Source organism: Chiloscyllium punctatum, chromosome 3 (assembly GCF_047496795.1).
Source record: "Chiloscyllium punctatum isolate Juve2018m chromosome 3, sChiPun1.3, whole genome shotgun sequence".
In the NCBI taxonomy this organism is placed as follows: Eukaryota; Metazoa; Chordata; class Chondrichthyes; order Orectolobiformes; family Hemiscylliidae; genus Chiloscyllium; species Chiloscyllium punctatum.
This window is the reverse complement of record NC_092741.1, coordinates 11255711-11274572: the sequence shown is the minus strand read 5'-3', so window position 1 is coordinate 11274572 and position 18862 is coordinate 11255711. Positions and strand designations below refer to the sequence as shown.

Genomic DNA, 18862 nt, shown 5'->3' with positions numbered 1-18862 from the left:
GTTATGCACCTCCTGTGTATTCTGAAAAAGCTGCTGCATTTTAGCTTAATAGAGATAGGTCTCTTAACAAACCTGACAGCCTTAATTGCAAAATTTAAACCATCAAAAGTAACAAAATGGCAAATAGACATAAAATTGAGCCAATGATATTTCCTGGGAACTGACTTATTTTGCACATCTTTATCTCTCTGCACCTACGTCTACAAGGTCAGCTAGGATACTTTTTAATAATGTCATATCTTGTTTAGTTAATTCATACTATGAACAGGGCATTGTTTGCTAATCTGTTTCAGTTAGTTCAGGAATGCAGTTTTCAGCAGGGTTAGATGCCATTATAAACAAAATTGTTAATTTGCTCCTAGAAGCCATTTTGTTATCTTATGTTAATTGCATTAAGAAGCCATTTTGTAGTTACTAAAAGCATGCATTAAATGGTTGTTCCTGACAACAATTCAGATTTTAAATCCTCACTATTAGTGTCTTCTACTGCGAAAACTGCAAAGAATTAATTAAATTCTTCTCCCATTTCCTGAATTCCCATTATCTTTTCCCAAGCCTGATCTCTTAGAGGCCTAAGTTGAATCTGGTCATACTCTCTCGCATGTGCTCACCTTTGACACAAAATCCTTTCACAATCTATCTCTGTACTCATTCCTTTGTAATCACACTCATTTGTGTTTAACACAGTTGTTTCTGACCCAGGTTTCTCACTCTTGTACTGACATCATAAATTAGATCTGCCTCATTATACATCAACAGATCCAAAGTAGCCTGATCACTGGTTGGATGCACAACCTATTGTTGTAAGAAACTGTCCTGAACACACTGAATTTTTTCCTCATGACTACCTCCATCAATCCGAAGATCTCAATCTATGTGAAGATTGAAGTCACTCATAATTAATGGAAGTCTTTCTTTATATGTCCTTATTATCTCCTGTTTTATTCTCTGTCCTTCCACATATCTGTTTTGGTAAGCCTATAGATTACCCATAGTATGTTGTTTCCCTTTTTGCTTTCTTACCTCCACCCATATGAATTTGGCATCTTCTGATTGTTACAACTCTACTAGGATGACATGCTGGAAATCAAGCACTCCTATTCCCAGATTAGTACTAAATTTTAGATTTTAAAGAAGTAAAAATAATTCCCCCCAATTTACCTGGTTGAGAGCAAATGCAGGCCAGATTTCTGTACTTAGTAAAGAGCAAGAATTTGTAATAATTACTATTTTTATATAATTAAACTCTAACTACAATTATAAAACTTTCTCAAGTAATACTACAATTAAAACTCAAATCACATTATAAACTTTTAGGCAGCAAAGGGAAAAATTGATTATGGAAAGAGGAAACTGGCTGTTCAGTGGTTGATGATTTTATGCTTCTCATGCTGGTTAGAACATATGTCTCTGACTTATCAGTTAAATGTCACGCTTACTGTAATTAATGAAGGAAAGATGACCTAGTTTTCTTCAGTAATAAAATGTTCTAACTGCAGAGAACAGAGACACTGCTCCTCTGCTGATAGAAATCAAACACTTTGGCGTAACCTGTAACAGTCTTAAGCTCATAACCAATTTACATGGGAGTTGACCCAAAAAATGGCCCTTGTGCACAGAACCCTTTGATTCCAATTCATCTGCAATCACTTCAATCACTGTGTTCTAGGGGCTATTTACAATGTTTGGCATGAGTTTCTGGTTACTTTCTTTCAAACCATGCAACCATTCTTTTGCTGGTTTTAAAACAGTTCTTTGTCCTTTCAGTCTCCATTCGTTTCATTTAAGTTGTTCTGAATACTGCATGCATTCCATTAAAGAGTGAATTTTGCCTTATTGATTTTTTTTTTCCACTTTTTCAAATTTTACTTCAGAGGAAAATCAGCTGATGACTTACCAGAGAAAAGTTGCTTTTGCAGTAGCGTAGACAGAATCTCTGAGAAACTTTGCCTCCATTCACAAGCTTTATTGTGTTCTCATTTGCTTCTGGTAGATTCACTCTCAATGCGGTAAATGCAATGTAGGAGAGAAACACCCAATAATAGTGAGGTAAGTAAGGTCGAGTGGTCAGGAAAGATTTTTATTACAGTACTGAAGTCTAAGTGGGAGTTCAGGTTATGGAGCAGGGACCCCTGAGGTTAAGATGGTGGAGTGCTTTTGTCATGTTCTCCCATAATTCTTGTGCAACTATGATATTGATATAGAGCAGAAAAAGTCCGAGGTATGACAATTACTTATCTTATTGTTGCATTGGTAATTTGCACTTTGCTATGTAAAATGGGTGTTTAGTCAAGCCAGAATCAAGTTTTTTTTTAAATAAATAGTCATTCAGCATGGAAGCAGATAACCAGTCCTTGCTGAACATGAGCCCAAATTAAACTAGTCCCACCTGCCTGCTCCTGGCCCGTATCCTTCTAAACCTTTCCTAATTATGTAACTATCCAAATGTCTTTTAAATGTTGTAATTGTATCCACATTCACCACTCCCTCAATAAGTTAATTCACATGAACCACTCTCTGTGTAAAAATAATTGCCCCTCATGTCTTTTTAAAATCCTTCTCTTCTCCCCTCAAAAATGTGTCCCCTAGTCTTGAAATCCCTCATTCTAGGGAAAAGACACCTACCATTAAGGTAAAAACAATGACTGCAGATGCTGAAAACCAAATACTGGATTAGTGGTGCTGGAAGAGCACAGCAGTTCAGGCAGCATCCAACGAGCAGCGAAATCGACGTTTCGGGCAAAAGCCCTTCATCAGGAATAAAGGCAGTGAGCCTGAAGCGTGGAGAGATAAGCTAGAGGAGGGTGTGGGTGGGGAGAGAGTAGCACAGAGTACAATGGGAGGAGATGAAGGTGATAGGTCAAGGAGGAGAGGGTGGAGTGGATAGGTGGAAAAGAAGATAGGCAGGTCGGACAAGTCAAGGAGACAGTTACTGAGCTGGAAGTTTGAAACTAGGATGAGGTGGGGGAAGGGGAAATGAGGAAGCTGTTGAAGTCCACATTGATGCCCTGGGGTTGAAGTGTTCCGAGGCAGAAGATGAGGCGTTCTTCCTCCAGGTGTCTGGTGGTGAGGGAGCGGAGGTGAAGGAGGCCCAGGACCTCCATGTCTTCGGCAGTGTGGGAGGGGGAGTTGAAATGTTGGGCCACGGGGCGGTTTGGTTGATTGGTGCGGGTGTCTCGGAGATGTTCCCTAAAGTGCTCTGCTAGGAGGCGCCCAGTCTCCCCACCCCTATCTATACCCCTCATGATTTTATAAACTTCTATAAGGTCACCTCTCAACCTCCTACATTTGTCCAAGCAACATTGCTGTAAAGTCTGGTCCTTTAGAACTTGTTCTCAAAATTTAAAAGGCAAGAAATGATCTGACTAACAACCATCAGGTTTTATTTTGTATTCTCCATGTCTGCTGGCTGCAACTGGAGTAAAGTATCTGCTTTTCTTTCAGAGAATGCCAGCCAAAACTTTCTCAGATGGTGAAATGGTCATGGGTCGTTGGCCAGGTAGTCACCTGTACTATGAGGTACAGGTGACTGGTTACAACAAGAGCACCCAGCTGTATGCAGTCAAGTATAAGGATGGAACTGAGCTGGACCTGAAAGAAAGTGATGTCAAGGTGATTTTTTTTTGGTGCTGAAAACTTTAAGATATGAAGAAAATGCCTTGCATGCAATTGTGCTGTAACCGTAACCTTGCATTTTACATTGTTACTGTACAAATTTGTAGATATTAATTGCTTTGAGTCCTGCATTACCTTGTGTGTTCCAGAATTTGAACTGAATCTGGCTACAATTTAATTAATTGCTGTACATGTACAAAGTAGTCCTCCTGTGGAATTTACTTCCTTCCTTCGTTCTAGCTTGGGTCTCCTGTGCTGCAGTGGTCTCTGGTGCTACCTAAATTGAGATCTTATATTAGTAGTGTTGAAACAGGCCCATGTATTGTGATGGAAAAATCTGAAGACTCATGCTATATTGAAAATCTTTTGCTGGAGAAAAAAAATATTGTTAAAAGAAATTGTTGGAACAGGAAAGTTTGGGTGTTTTTCTTCTCTGCTAACAAATCTATCCTTTTAGTTTTGACCCTCTGCATGTTGACTAATCTTTTCACTACACCTACTAATTCCACCTCTGTCCAGAGTGCAGTGAGGAGTGGAATTAACACATTACATCTAGTGGCTCTTTGTTCCATCTGCAAATGTTGTTTGACCTACTGAGAGTTTCTAGCAGTTATTTTTTGTTATTTTTGTTTGATTTTCAGCATCAGCTATATATAATTTTTCACTTAAAGATATGACACTTGACAATCCTCCAGTTTTTTCTATTCTGTCTCTATTTAAGCTGCTAATATGAAAAGAGTCCTCTTCACTTTTCTTTTGAAGGTATTTGCATTGATATCAGTCATTACCAATGCATCACTCTCAATCGTTTTTTTCAATATTGAACTTTGATTGCATCATGTTGTGGGATATGTCAAGCCAAATCTGTTTCTGAATTTGTTCCATGTCCAAATCTATGAATTTCTGCAGAAATCATTCGAAGGCCCTGTGCTTAAAATTAGTGTTGTTTGATTAGATTAGATTTTCTACAGAATGGAAACAGGCTCTTCGGCCCAACAAGTCCACACCGACCCTCCGAAGAGTAAACCACCCAGACCCCGACTAATGCACCTAACACCATGGGCAGTTTAGCATGGTCAATTCACCTGACCTGCACATCTTTGTGAGAGGAAACTGGAACCCCCAAAGGAAACACTCAATCACTGGGAGAATGTGCAAACTCCACACAGACAGTTGCCCGAGGCTGGAATTGAACCCGGGTCCCTGGCACTGTGAGGCAGCAGTGCTAACCACTGAGCCATCGTACCCCCCCATCAAATCCCTACTGTGTGGAAGCAGGCCATTCAGCCCATCGGGTCCACATTGACCTTCTGAAAGGCATCCCACACCGACCCGCCCTATCCCTGTATTTCCCATGGCTAACCCACCTAGCTTGCATATCCCTGGACACAATGGGAATCCACCTAATCTGCACATCTTTGGACTGTGGGAGGAAACCAGAGCACCCAGAGGAAATCCACACAGACACCGAGAAAATGTGCAAACTCCACATGGTTAGTTACCCAAGGGTAAAATGGAATCTATGTCCTTAGTGCTGAGGCAGCGGTGCGAACCACTTGTTTGTAAATCATTCCAAAACACTTGTGGATCATCTGAGTGTTATCAGTATTTTCTTCAACTTTAGTGTGTGTCCATAGAAGAGTAATATGATGCCAATTAAAAGAATAGGAGCAAGACTACCTTTTTGGGGTAGAGTGAATGGTAACAGATTTCCAAAAGGAAGAAAAGATTAACCTGGTGTGAGAAGTAATGTTATGAAGTGAAGATAAGTTTAAAGATACTTGTCTTTATGAAGAAAATTCAGGACTCACATTTGTGAAATTCATGGAATAAAAGACCCAAAAATCTGGAGAAATAAATTATTGTATCAAAAAATGAAAGAAATACAAATGTTGGAAATTGAAAACAATAGAAATTGCTGGAAAATCTCAGCAGGTCTGGTAGCATCTGTAGAGAGGAATTAGTTAACGTTTTGGGTCCAGTAGCGCGCCCCCCCCCCCCCCCCCACTTCCGAACTGATGGTGGCCAGGAAAAGGATGGTCTTTGTACAGAAGCTGGGGAGGAAAGCAAGTAAACAATGTAAATAATTGTGTCACTCTTTCACACTGGTGTGGAACGATGTTATACATTTAACCCATGCTGCATTGGAGAACACTAAATTCATTTTTTTTAATAAGTTGTCTTGATGGAAGCTGCGAAAGAATGCAAGTTTCATAGTCACGTTTTCATGTCCAAAATGTACGTCCTTGTGAAATGAAGAAGAATGGACTACTGGGGTATATCTGACACGATTTGAGTTGGGGGCTGAACTACGTACACTGCAACACACTGGGGATGTGAGGTTTACTTTTAGCAGGAGATCTTATGATTTGACCAGTGGTCAGTGGGGGCAATGTGGCTACAGCTGAGACCGATAAGCAGGTACAGAGGGCAGGAGTGCAGGGGCTTTCAGCCTTTGCATTTGTTTAACAGATTGTTTCAAATAGTTTGGATGACAATAGTATTCAAAGTATGATGATCCTATTGTTCATGGTAATGTTGCACAGAAAGTCATGAAAGCGGGGAACGAAAAGGAATATAGTGATAGTAAGGGGCAGTATAATGGGGGAATCAACACTTTGTGGCAAAGAGTGAGAATCCAAAACACTTTGTCGTCTGTCCAGTGGCAGGGTTCACTACGTTCTCAGCACTATATTGATTTTGCCTCTTAAGTGCGGGTGGAAATGCATTGGAGGCAGTTCAGAGAAGCTTTACTAAGGAGTTGGAAGGTTGACGTAAGAGGGAAATTTGGAAAGGCTAGATTTATGTCTGATGGAGTTTAGAATATTGAGGCAACTTGATCGGAATATATGAGTTTCTGTGATATCTTGACGGGTTGAAGGTGAAAAGGATGTTTCCTCTCATGGGAGAATCTAGAACCTAAGGTCTCTTTCAAAATAAGCGATCACCCATTTAAAAGATGTAACAAGAATTCTTTTTCCCTCTTCTTCTTTCACAGTTTTTGGAACTATTTTTCTCTGAAGTTTTGAATATTTTTACAATAGGAGTAGATAGATTCTTGAGCCCAAGGGAGTGAAAGATAAGGCAAGATTATGGAGTAATCAGATCAGTCATGATCTTCGTGAGGGTCAGAGGAGGCTCTGGAGCAGCCTCCAGCCAGCTTTATGGCCTCCTCTCCAAATTCATTTTCCACTTACCTTATCCGCATGATTTTGACTGTTGTTCAGCATCATCTTAAAAATTAATTCAGTAGTGTTTACTTGAGTAAACAGTGAATAATGGATTTAGAAAAATAGTGAGAACCATTTGATTTATGAGCATGATGTTAGTTCAAGTTGATGGATATTTAAAAATATATAGTGGAAGTAAAACCATAATTAATTACTCTTTTCTGTTTCTTCCCATAGCCCTTAAATTATTTTAGATCGAGGAAAAGCCATTCAAGATCATCTTCTCGACAACGTAGTCGATCGCGATCACGTTCTCCTGCTAGAACACAAGCCCCCAAGCGTTCAACCTCTCGAGGCAGGGAGACTAAGAAACCTGTGCAGAAGGAAGAAGTGCAAAAGGAAGATGTACCTGCAGTGAAACTTGTCCATCAGGTGTGTGAAAGTCCTGTCAAGATTTGAATAAATTGTGGTCTAAGATGTGTGGTTATGTTGTTAAGTTCTTTTTCTATGAGCTTCTTACACACTTGATGCAACTGCAACATGCCAACTTCTGTGAACAAGCAAAATTTATTAAGCACAGTACAATACGAGCTTTGGAGAAACCCTGAACACTCTTCGCCATGCATGCATCCTCTCTGAACAGGGAAGCTCTCTGAACAAAGGAAACAGTCCTTCCTTTATACAAAGTCTTTACATCACAGTCAGTAATGCCAACAAGGCAACCCCCAATCACTCCCTCACAGTCACATGCCACTCAAGACACAATGCAGTGACCACATCATTTCCAGAAACAATGTAATGTAGATCATCCCTTAATGGTCAAATCTGTTGCAATTCTTTTTTTTAATTATAGGGCGTTGTCAAATTCCAGCTGTAGTATTCTTATTGATTTCTGGATGGGGATGAAAATGTAAATAGTAGGAGATAACCATCTAAATGGCTCTGAATGGCAAGGAAATGGCTCTTAAGAGATGATAATGTAAATGTCTTACAATCTATCTGTAAGTCAGAGGCATCCCACCCTAGCCTCAAGACATCCAATTACCTGCAGGTCAACAGAGCAAGTTAACTCTTTAATGTCACAATGTGACTATATTAGTCTCAAACTCACCCTCTTGACCCTTAACAGACTTCAGTATGGCTGGAAATGAGAATGGAAGCAAAGAGGCAGTCTTATGGTGTCTGCTCATATGCTACAAACTCAGTTGCCTGTGTTGAGATTAGCAGTTATACTAATTATTAAGAGATGGGATGGCTGGAAATGCAGTGACATTTTAAAGGAATTTAACTTAATTGGTCTGAGCATCACATCAGTTGATATGGCAGACACGTGACTATTTTTCTGGGAGCTGGTGCTCAGAAATAGAAAAGAAGGTGAAAGGTAAAAATGAAATACCATTTGCACAAGTGTTGATATTGATCTAGTTTTTAGAAACATCCATGCAATGAATATGGGCAAAAGTGTGCTAGTACCTTGATTGGTGGTTTGTACAATTTGGTGTGTCAGAATACATTACTGTTGAGTCTAAGTAGAATTAGCAGTTTTGTGTAGCTATGTTCAGGAAGGCCAATTTAAAGCATTTTGTTAAATTCTGAGGAACACTGTCTTTGATTTCTAAGTTTTATTGCTTTTCCTTCTATGAGAAGCTTCAGGAGAATAGCGCAAGCAGCAAAACTACCTCTGTGACAGACTTCAAAGAGGAGAAGGAAGGGAACAATATCAAGAATACCTACAGAATTATTGAGGTAATGTCTTCTCCAGTATGCTGATAAACATCAGCATTATTTCAATAGTACAAAACATTACAGACTCTTACAAGGATCCACTGGCATCACCTTTCTTATTTTAAGAACATAAGAAATAAGAGCAGGAGTTGGCCATTCAGTCCCTTAAGCTTTCCCCATCATTCTGTAAGATTATGGCTATTCTGCTCCATGCCTCAACTTCTTTCATACCAGCTCCCCATAAAATATCTAGTAATTGAGTGCTATCTACCTCCTCTGTAAATACTTTGTGATCTAGGGCGGCGCAATGCCTCAGTGGTTAGCACTGCAGCCTCACAGCACCAGAGGCCTGGGTTCGATTCCAGTCTCTGGTGACTGTCCGTGTGGAGTTTGTACATGCTCCCTGTGTCTGCGTGGGTTTCCTCCGGATGCTCTGGTTTCCTCCCACAATCCAAAGATGTGCAGGTCAGGTGAATAGGTGCATTAGTCAGAGGGAAAGGGGTCTGGGTGGGTTGCTGTTCTGCGGGTCGGTGTGGACTTGGGCCGAAGGGACTGTAGGGAATCTAATCTAATCTAAAAATGCCAGAGAACTCACTATGTTTTGATAAATTCAATCACCTCTCAGTTTTAAATGAGTGTCTTTTTATTCTGTAACTACATCTCCTAGTTCCGGATGCTCCTCCTTGGGGCTTATATGTTTCAAAACATGGCAGCTCATCTTTTCCAAACTCTACTGAAGGCAGGCCTAATCTGTTTAACCATTCTTGATGACCATGATGTGGAGGTGCCAGTGTTGGACTGGGGTGGACAAAGGTAAAAATCTCTCAACATCAGGCTATAGTCCAGTATGTTCATTTGGAAGTATAAGCTTTCAGAGTGCTGCTAGTGGGGCAAGATCATAGGACACAGAATTTATAGTAAAAGATCAAATGTCATACAACTGATGCAATATATTGAACAAACCTAGATTTCTGTTAGGTGTTTAACAGCAGTGGTTTGCATGTTTCGATCCATTAATACGTAAATCCCAGAACGTCTTTCAAGTCACATTCCTGAGATAACTTAAGGTTATATTTTAAAAAAGTGACGTCTCAGCTCAGATAATTCATTAAAGGTGTGAGGTTCGAGTCTCTGTATCCCAATCTTGAGTCAGACTGATCTGTTTCCAAAGTAGAAATTGATAAAATGTCTCATGCCTACAGATTGTGTGCCTTTTGAACAAAATAGAATGTATCTACAAATGCAAATTCATCCCATTGACTTGTATGTGTGTGCACGTGAGTGTGATGGAGTATTTGCCTGTGAGAGGGTTTGCATGTGCATGTGTCTGTGTCTATGAGAGAGCATGTGTGAGACAGAGGGTCTGTGGGAGTGTGATCATATGTAAGAATATGTGAGAGAGAGAGTATGTAGTGTAGTGGGGTCACCTATAGTATTACATGAACCCAAGATCCAAACTTGGCTATCAGCCTCTGCTCAGCGACTCTGCATTGTTGTGTATCCCGAAGTCCACTTTGGAGGACGGTCACCTGAAGATCCAAGGCCGAATGTCCTAGACTGCTGAAGTGTACACCGACTTGAAGGGAAACATCCCTGTCTGGTGATTGTTGTTCATCTAGTGTCATAGCGTCTGCTTAGTCTCGCCTAAATGCCATTCCTCGAGGAATACTTGCCTGCAGTATATGGGATAGATGATATTAGCTGAGTATCTGTCGTGCATGTGGTGGGTGGTGTCCTTGTGTAATGATGGTATCCATATTTACACTGATAAGTCATGCAGTGGTTGCTATGACATAATTGAATGGTATTGTGGGCGATGGTGTCCTGAAGGCTGGGCAGTTTGCTGTGAACAATGATTAAGGTTTGGTGATTGTTTAAAGGCAAAAGGTGGAGGTGTAGGGAATATCTTGGTGAGGTGCTCACCCTCATCGATAATGTGTTGCAGGCTGTGAATAACATGGCATAGTTCCTCTGCTACCAGGAAGTACTGGACAATGAAGTACCCTATGATCATATCCCATCTCTGTCTCTGAGAAAGTCATTACTGTTTCTTGCTGTGGTACGTCAGAACTGGTGATTAATGAGTTGAGTGTCGTGTCCTGTTCTTATGAAGATGTCCTTCAGCACCTTCAGGTGTCTGTCATGTTCCTCCTCATGTGAGCACATCCTGTGTATGCATAGGGCTTGTCCGTAGGGGATGGCTGTTCTAACATGCTTAGGGTGGACGCTAATGAAGTGCAGCATCGTGAGATTATCCATGGGCTTGTGGTCGAGTGAGGTACTAAGGTGGTGTTCTTGATGGAGGGGTGTGTGTCCAACAATGAGACTGATTCTGAAGAGTAGTCCATGGTAAATCTGACGGTGGGGTGCAACTTGTTGATATCACAGAGACTCCTCACCATGGGTCCAAAGGAAGAAAATGTCAATATATCTGGTGTATAGTGCTGGTTGGAGGTTCTGTGTGACGAAGAGGTCTTGTTCAAATTTATGCATGAAAATGTTAGCATATTGGGGTACAAATTTGGTCCCTGTGGTTGTTCCTTCGTCTGGATGAAGAGCTGGTTGTCAACGGTGAAGATGTTGTGGTTGATGATGAAGCAAATGATTTGTAGGATAGTGCCTGACGTTTGGCAGTTGTTGATATTAGGTACTGAGGCTGTTGCATCAATGTCATCACTTTGGAGTTGCTGGTGTAGAATGCCAAAATGCCCATTGTGATGGGGAATGTTCCTCGTTTGGTCTGTGGGAGCTGTAAGAAATCTGTGGTGTCGCGACAGAAGCTGGGGATCACTTGTACAATGGGTTTCAAGTTGCCTTCGACATAGCCAGAGAAGTTCTCACACAGGGTCCCGTTGTCTGATAGGATGGGACGTCCAGGTGTGTTGGCTTTGTGTATCTTCGGAAGGCAGTAGAAGTCCCCATTCGGGACGTATGTGGGATGACAGTGCGTAGAGTACTCTGCAGGACTGGATCAAAAGTCTTGATCAATTCGTTTAATTCACAGGTGTGTTCTTACCGGATGGGCCAGTAGTTGCCTGTAGTGTTCCTGGTTGTTTAGTTTTTGGTACACTCCCTTGCAGGAGTTCATTCTATTCTGAATGACGATTGTTCCTCCTTTGTCTGCTGGCTTGATGGCAATATTGCGATTGGTCTTGAGAGCATGGGTGGCGTTGCATTGTCATTTGGTGACATTTTGCTCTCTCTTGTGAATGCGGCTGATGAAGCTGGCATTTACACGTTTCCTGACAGTTTGGGCATACATGTAAAGTCCAGGCCAACGGCCCTCCGGAGGAGTCCAAATTGATGACTCCTTTGCATGCTCCACTATGGATGACGACTGTTCCAGTTTATCGGTTGTCTCATTGGGCTCGCTGCTGACATCTTGGAAGAATTCCCAGAGTCTCATTTATCTGAAGAATTGCCACAAGTGGGGTCCATTTTGGTGGTGGGGCAGAAATTGAGAATCGGCTGAGAGCTTTAATTTTTTTTTCAAAGTTTCTTCAATACATCACATCAGTTGTGTGATACTTTTACTACAAATTCTGAAAGTTTGTACTTCTAAATAAACTAGTTGGACTATAACCTGATGTGTGAATTTTTAACTTCATTCTTGATAAGTCAACCCCTTCATTCCAGGAATCAATGTACTGAATCTCTATTGAGTAACCTTCAATGCTTATATGTCTGTTCTTAAATATTGATATTGTGCTTGTGCTCCAGGTGTAGTCTTATGAACACCCAATACAATTGTAACAAGGCTTCTCCATTTTTAAACTTCAACACCCCCAACCAAAAAATTCAAATTATTTTCTGCATCTGTGTGTAACTTTGTGTTTCGTACACAAACACACCCAGATCCGTCTGCACTACCATTTTTGGAGTCTTGCTATGTTGAAATAATAGTCCACTTTTTTTGATTTTTTTTTTCCCTGCAAAAGTACATTACTTCACACTTTTTCCTACTGAACGGATAACCATTCTGGGGAAAACAGTAGCCAGGTCGGTGGCATTAAGACTGGCTCTGGGGTACAGTGGGAAGGGGATAAAGGTAAACAGAACCTTAGTGATAGGAGACTTGATTGTTAGGGGAACGGATAGGAGATTTTGTGGCCACAAGTATGAATCTAGGATCATGTGTTGCCTCCTAGGTGACAGGGTCCAGGATGTCTCCTGGACTTTCTCAAGGGGGAGATTGAGCAGCCAGAAGTCATTGTGCATGTTGAGTAGAAATAGGGATGAGGTCCTGCAGAGTGATTTATAGAGGGCTAGGAAAAATAAAAACCAGGATATTGTTGGTGATAACATCCAGCTTACTTCCAGTGCCATGTGCTAGTGAGGGTAAGAACAGAAGGGCATGGCAGATGAATGCGTGGCTAAAGAATTGATGCAGGGGGCAGGCATTCAGATTTTTAGATCATTGGGATCTTTTCTGGGGCAGAGGTGACCTATTTACTGTATGGTTTCACCTGAACTGGAGGAGGACCAGTATCTTGGCCACGTTTACTGGTGCTGCAAGGGTGGGTTTAAACTAGATTGGCAGGTGGATGGAACTCTCATCAACAGGGTGGCAAATGCGAGGCTCAAAAGAGATATAGTAATCCGAAATAGTAAGTTGAAGAGACAGGTTAGGCTGGAACATTATGGGGTGCAAGAAATGCCTGTTGGACAAACTGCATTTATTTCTATGCAAGTGGGCTGACAGGAAAGACTGATGAAATCAGGGCATGGATAAGTACGTGGGACAGGGATATTATAGCTATTGCTGAAACGTGGCTCAAGGAGGGACAGGACTGGCAACTTAATGTGCCAGGTTACAGGTATTTTAGGCAGGTCAGGTGGTGGAAAGAGGGGATGGGGAATTGCATTTTTGATCAAGGCGAGTCTTCCAGCAGTAGTCAGAGATGAAATAACTGAAGGGTCATCTAGTGAGGCTTTGTGGGTGGAGCTAAGAAATAAGAAGGGGATGGTGACATCGTTGGGGTTGTACCATAGGCCCCCAAATAGTCCAAAGAATTTGAGGAACAAATATGCAGGGAAACTGGGGAGTCTTGCAGGGGCAACAGTGTTGTCAGAGGAGGGGGTTTTAATTTTCCTAACATCAACTAGGACTGCCAGAGCATTAAGAGCTCAGATAGGGTGGAATTAGTTAAGTGCATTCAGGCAAGTTTCCTCCAGTAGTATATAGAGGGTCCTGCGTCGGAAAGGGCTAAACTCAACCTACTCTTGGGAAGTAGGGCAGGACAGGTGACAGTGGAGGACCAGTGACTATAGTTCTATTAATTTTAAAATAGCTATGGAGAGAGATGAAACTGGTCCACATTCAAATTCTAAGTTGAGACAAAGTGCATTTTGATGGAATTAGATAGGAGCTTGCAGGGGTTGATTGGAGTAGTTTGTTTACAGGCAAAGGGACCTCTGACAAGTGGGAGGCCTTTAAAAGTGAGGTAGCGAGAGTTCAAGGTCTATATGTTCCTGCGAGGGTGAAGGGCAAGGTTGGTAAGAATAGGTAACCCTGGATGACGAGAGATATTGAGGCTTTGACCAGAAAAATAAAGGAGGTGCATGTCAGGTACAGGCAGCTAGGATCAAGGGAATCTCTGGAGGTATACGGGGAAGACAGGAGTTTACTTAAGTCGGAAATCAGGTGGGCGAAAAAGGGGCACGAGATATTCTTCTTGGCCAAGGCGATGACGAATGTAAGGAGGTACTTATGTATATTAAATGAAAAAGAATAACTAAAGAGAAAATAGGGCCCCTCAAGGACTGAAGTGGACATGGTTGTATAGAACTGCAGAAGATGGATGAGGTCCTTAATGAATATTTCTCCTCTGTGTTTACTATGGAGAAAGACGTGAAGATTTGGGAACTTGGGGACAGTCCACAACACAGTAGAGGTGAGAGAAGAAATTGCGGGGGCCCTGATTGATATTTTTACATCATCGTTAGCTACAGGTGAGGTCCTGGATGACTGGAGGTTACCGATGTTGTGCCATTAATCGAGAAGGGCTGCAAAGAAAACCCTGGGTATTAAAGACCAGTGAGCTTTTAACATCTGTACTACTGTATGATGAATTTCAACTAGATTCAATTTAGGCGACTAGTTTGTTGTTGTCCTTAAATTTGGGTTTGATGCCTTCATAGTGAATTGTAGCCTTAATTCTAAATTGTTTACTGAGCTTGAACAGACAAACTGATATTCCTCTGTAAAAACAGCAATGCTGTGATATCAGCCTCAAAACATTTGTTTCTTTGGAGTTGGAGTAGGGGACCATGAATAGTGTGAATGACACAAAGATGAGTGGCAGAGCAAAGTTTGAAGTTTAAAACTTAGCACAGGAACACAGACACTTCGAGTCGGCAAAGATCTGGCATATGGAATACAATGTTAATAAATGTCAAGTCATCCACTTTGTTAGGAGTAACAGTATAAAAGGACGATTACTTGAATGGTAAAAAGTTGCAGCACACTGCTGTGCAGAGGGACCCTGTGTTCTTGTGCATGAATCACAGAATGTTTGTCTGTAGGTACAACAGCTAGTTAGAAAGGCAAATGGAATTTTGTCTTTCATTGCTAAAGAGGTTATGTTGCAGCTGTACAGGATGCTGGTGAGACCACACTTGGAATACTGCATGCAATTTTGGTCTCCTTACTTGAGAAAGGATGTACTGGCACTAAACAGGGTGTAGAGGACATTCACTGGGTTGATTCCAGAGTAGAGAGGATGTTTTCACTGGCAGGTGAAACTAGAACAAGAGGGCATAGCCTCAAAATTAGAGGGAGCAGATTTAGGAATGAATTGAGAAGGAACTTCTTAACTCATCTATGGAATTCCTTGCCCAGTGAAGTAGTTGACGCTACTTCAGTAAACTTTTTTTAAAGCTAAGTTAGATTTATTTTTAATAATAAAGGAATTAAGGGATACAGTAGAAGCGTGCATAAGTGGAGCTGAGTCCATGAAAAGATCAGCCATGATCTTATTGAATGGCGGAGCAGGCTCAAAGGACCAGATGTTCTACTTCCTCCTACAAGTTCTTATGTTCTCTTCAGATGCTGCCCGATCTGCTGAGTTTCTCCACCATATTCTGTTTCTATTTCAGACTTCCAATGTCTGCAGTATTTTGCTTTTATCTGACATTCCTAAGGTTTAGGTGTTTGTGACCAAGCAGATAAAAGCTCACAATGAGTATTTTTCATGAGTCCTTGTTGTTATGGTGTTTGTTTATATTGATACAATTGAAACACTAAAAGATTTGTTCTCTTTTGCATGTCCCTATAGTCAAGGAAATGTAGATAGTTTTGTGCCATTCCATGACTGGTTTTCTTAGAATTTGCAATATTCTTTTTCATTCCTTGCTGATGGATGATGTTTGACTTTTGTTTGTGACTCAGTAAACATAACTCAGCTAAAACTGGTGATTTGATAGAATATGGGTAGAGAACCCAAATGCTTCCTGTCTATGTTTCCTTTTGCAGAACTTTTTTCGCTTGATATTTATTTTGAGTTGCCTTGTTACTTCTCTGCTGTCCTGGTCAGTTTATGTAAAACCTTCATTTATCAGTTTTGAAATTTTACATATTTCTGCAGTTGAGGAGAAGTGGACTTTGATAATGACTTGCACAAAATCCTCAACATGGGTGCCCTGAAAGGCTGTGTATTCAGCCCCCTACTTATTCTTATATACATTACCAAATGTATGACCAAACTCTGCACCAACTCCATTTACAAATTTACCTGTTGAGGCCATTGTTGTAGGTCAGATCTCAAACAATAAGGAGACAATACAGGGAGAGATACAGCTTAGTGGAATGTAAAGACAGCAATCTCTCCACCAATGTTAGAAAAACAAAGGAGCTGGTCATTCACTTCTGGAAGCAGAATGGAGGGTACACCTCTGCCTGCATCAGTGATGTTGAGGTGGAGATGGTCGAGAGCATCAAGTTCCTGGCAGTGATGCTCACTGACAATTTGTCTTGGTCTGCTCAAACTGATGTGATGGTCAAGAAAGCGCAACAGCGTTAGTACTTCCTCAGGAGGCTAAGGAATTGTGGCATTACCAATTTTTATAGAGGCACCATAGACAGCAATCTATTTAAGTTAGTATAATACAAAGTATTGTGATAATTGGTTTTTGTTTGGAGAATGGGGAAGATAGGAATGTGGTGATCTCTAGCTATTGTTGAGTTATGTAATTCATCTATAGCCTTGCTGTTTCCTTTCTGTGTTTTTATTTCATTTAACGTGCAGCACAAGGTATGCACAGAACTTGTAACAGACCAGCTGGGTCTCCCTTACAATCTCCGAGCCAAGAAGCAAGAAAAAAAAGTTGTCGAACTGGAAACAAAAGACAACCGTCTATACGTTAAAAAGCAAGCAGTGCGGACCCAAGAACGGGAGTTCGGAGGTCAAGTTGGTAAGACCAGAGGATATTTCTGAGACTTCACATTTCTTTCCATTATGTCTCAAGTTATATTCTATAACCAGTTTTCTTTGATTTAAGATAGATTAGTCAGTAAAATTAAGTTTTAGAAGACCTGTCCATTCAAAATGATGTTGCATTGAAAAAGCCTCTGGGAAGGACATACTAAGTTATGGACAGTATCAAATTGAAAGAGAACTCATGATGTGCTTTAAAGATCTATGGTCGGCTGGAAGGTTTAAGGAAATTTTAGAAACCAGCATTTGGGCTGCCAGAGAAAGTAGTTGAGGCAGGCAAAATAGCAACATTTTAAAAAAACATATTTGGATAATAGGTACCGTATATACTTGAGTAATAGTCGAATTTTTTTGACTGCTTTTTTAAGGTTAAATTTATGGAGTTGATGATTACATGGATACTACTTTTGAGGGGCTGAAATTTATGCTTGTCAAAATTAGTACTGTATCATTAGCAGAAATCCAACTGATCTCTAAACTCTAAACAATGAATTATGGTAATTCTGAAAACCCAGGGTGGAATTCAACAGTCAGTGGACTGGAAGATTAGGAGCGGAACAACCGGCAGATTGGTAAATTGGAGCGGGACGTGACGGCCGGCACACTGATTCATAAACATTGGTCTGTTGCCTGTGAAGAACGAGGGTTGACTTTTACATGAGATGTATGGAAAATTCCAGGTTATTTAGTGAAAAATAGAAGGTTGACTTTTACATGAGTTTGACTATTACTTGAGTATATACATTACATTGATGGGAAGGATTTAGAGTGATCTAGATCAAATGTGGGAAATTGGAACCAGCTGAATGGGCATTATGGTTAGCGTGGACCAGTTTGGGCTGAAGGGCCTGTTTCCATGTTGTATTACTCTATGACTCTAAAAGATGGCTTAAAAAAGAGGGAAAAATAGATTGAGAACAAGATCGCATGAAATTTCTAGGCCATTTGACTTGACATCTATCAATGGGGAAAATATAGAATTAATTTCAGAATGAGAGGGCACCTGTTCAGGATAGAGAGAAGGAGGTATTGTTTTCAAAGAAGTACAGGTCTTTGGAAGTCTGTACCTTGGAGCTGTTGAGACCTATTGAATATATTTAGAGCTGAGAATGTGAGTTTCTTGAACAATAGACCCATCCATGATTAAGGGGAGATAGCAGGTAAGTGGAGTTGAGGTCAAGGTCCAATCAGTTATGATCTCATTGAATGGTAGAGCATCCTGGCTGGGGCCTTGTGGTTTCTTGCTCTTTTTTGTTTGTCATCTTGGAAGTAGATGAAATTCTATTGCAGTTAGTGGGATGGAATAGAAAAGAATCTTGACAATGTGGAAACAGGCCATTTGGCCCAACAATTCCACACACAACTCTCCAAAGAGCATCCCATACAGACTCACTCCTTTACCCCTGTAACCATGGCTATTCCACTTAACCTATACATCACTGAACAATGAGCAATTTATCATGGCCAATCCACTAACTAGTGGGAGGAAACTGGAGTATCCAGTGGAAACCCACACAGATACATAGCACACTGGTTAGCACTGCTGCCTCACAGCGCCAGGGACCTGGCTTTGATTCCAGCCTTGGGCAACTATCTGTTTGGAGTTTGCACATTCTCCCTGTGTCTGTGTGGGCTTCCTCTGGATGCTCCGGTTTCCTCCCACAATCCAAAGATGTGCAGGTTAGGTGAATTGGACATGCTAAGTTGCCCATATTAGGTGCATTGGATGGGGAAATGTAAAGTAATAGGCTAGGGGAATGGGTCTGGGTGGGATATTCTTCGGAGGGTTGGTGTGGACTTGTTGGGCCAAATGGCCTGTTTTCACACTGTAGGGATTCAATTCTATAAATGGGGAGAATGTGCAATCTCCACACAGACGTTTGCCTGAGGCTGGAATTGAACCTGGGTCCCTGGCGC

The 18862-nt window shown here is 41.1% G+C and overlaps 1 protein-coding gene across 1 annotated transcript in view; it reads left to right on the top strand.

Moving 5' to 3' along the window:
• The window catches only part of lbr (lamin B receptor), a 95592-nt gene that overhangs the window by 23990 nt on the left and 52740 nt on the right, over nt 1–18862 (top strand). The window contains exons 2-5 of the mRNA XM_072550502.1: nt 3445–3612; nt 7023–7217; nt 8433–8531; nt 16757–16922. Of these exons, the coding sequence (XP_072406603.1) occupies nt 3448–3612; nt 7023–7217; nt 8433–8531; nt 16757–16922 (625 nt within the window). The 5' untranslated portion in view covers nt 3445–3447. The remainder of the gene's footprint in view (nt 1–3444; nt 3613–7022; nt 7218–8432; nt 8532–16756; nt 16923–18862) is intronic.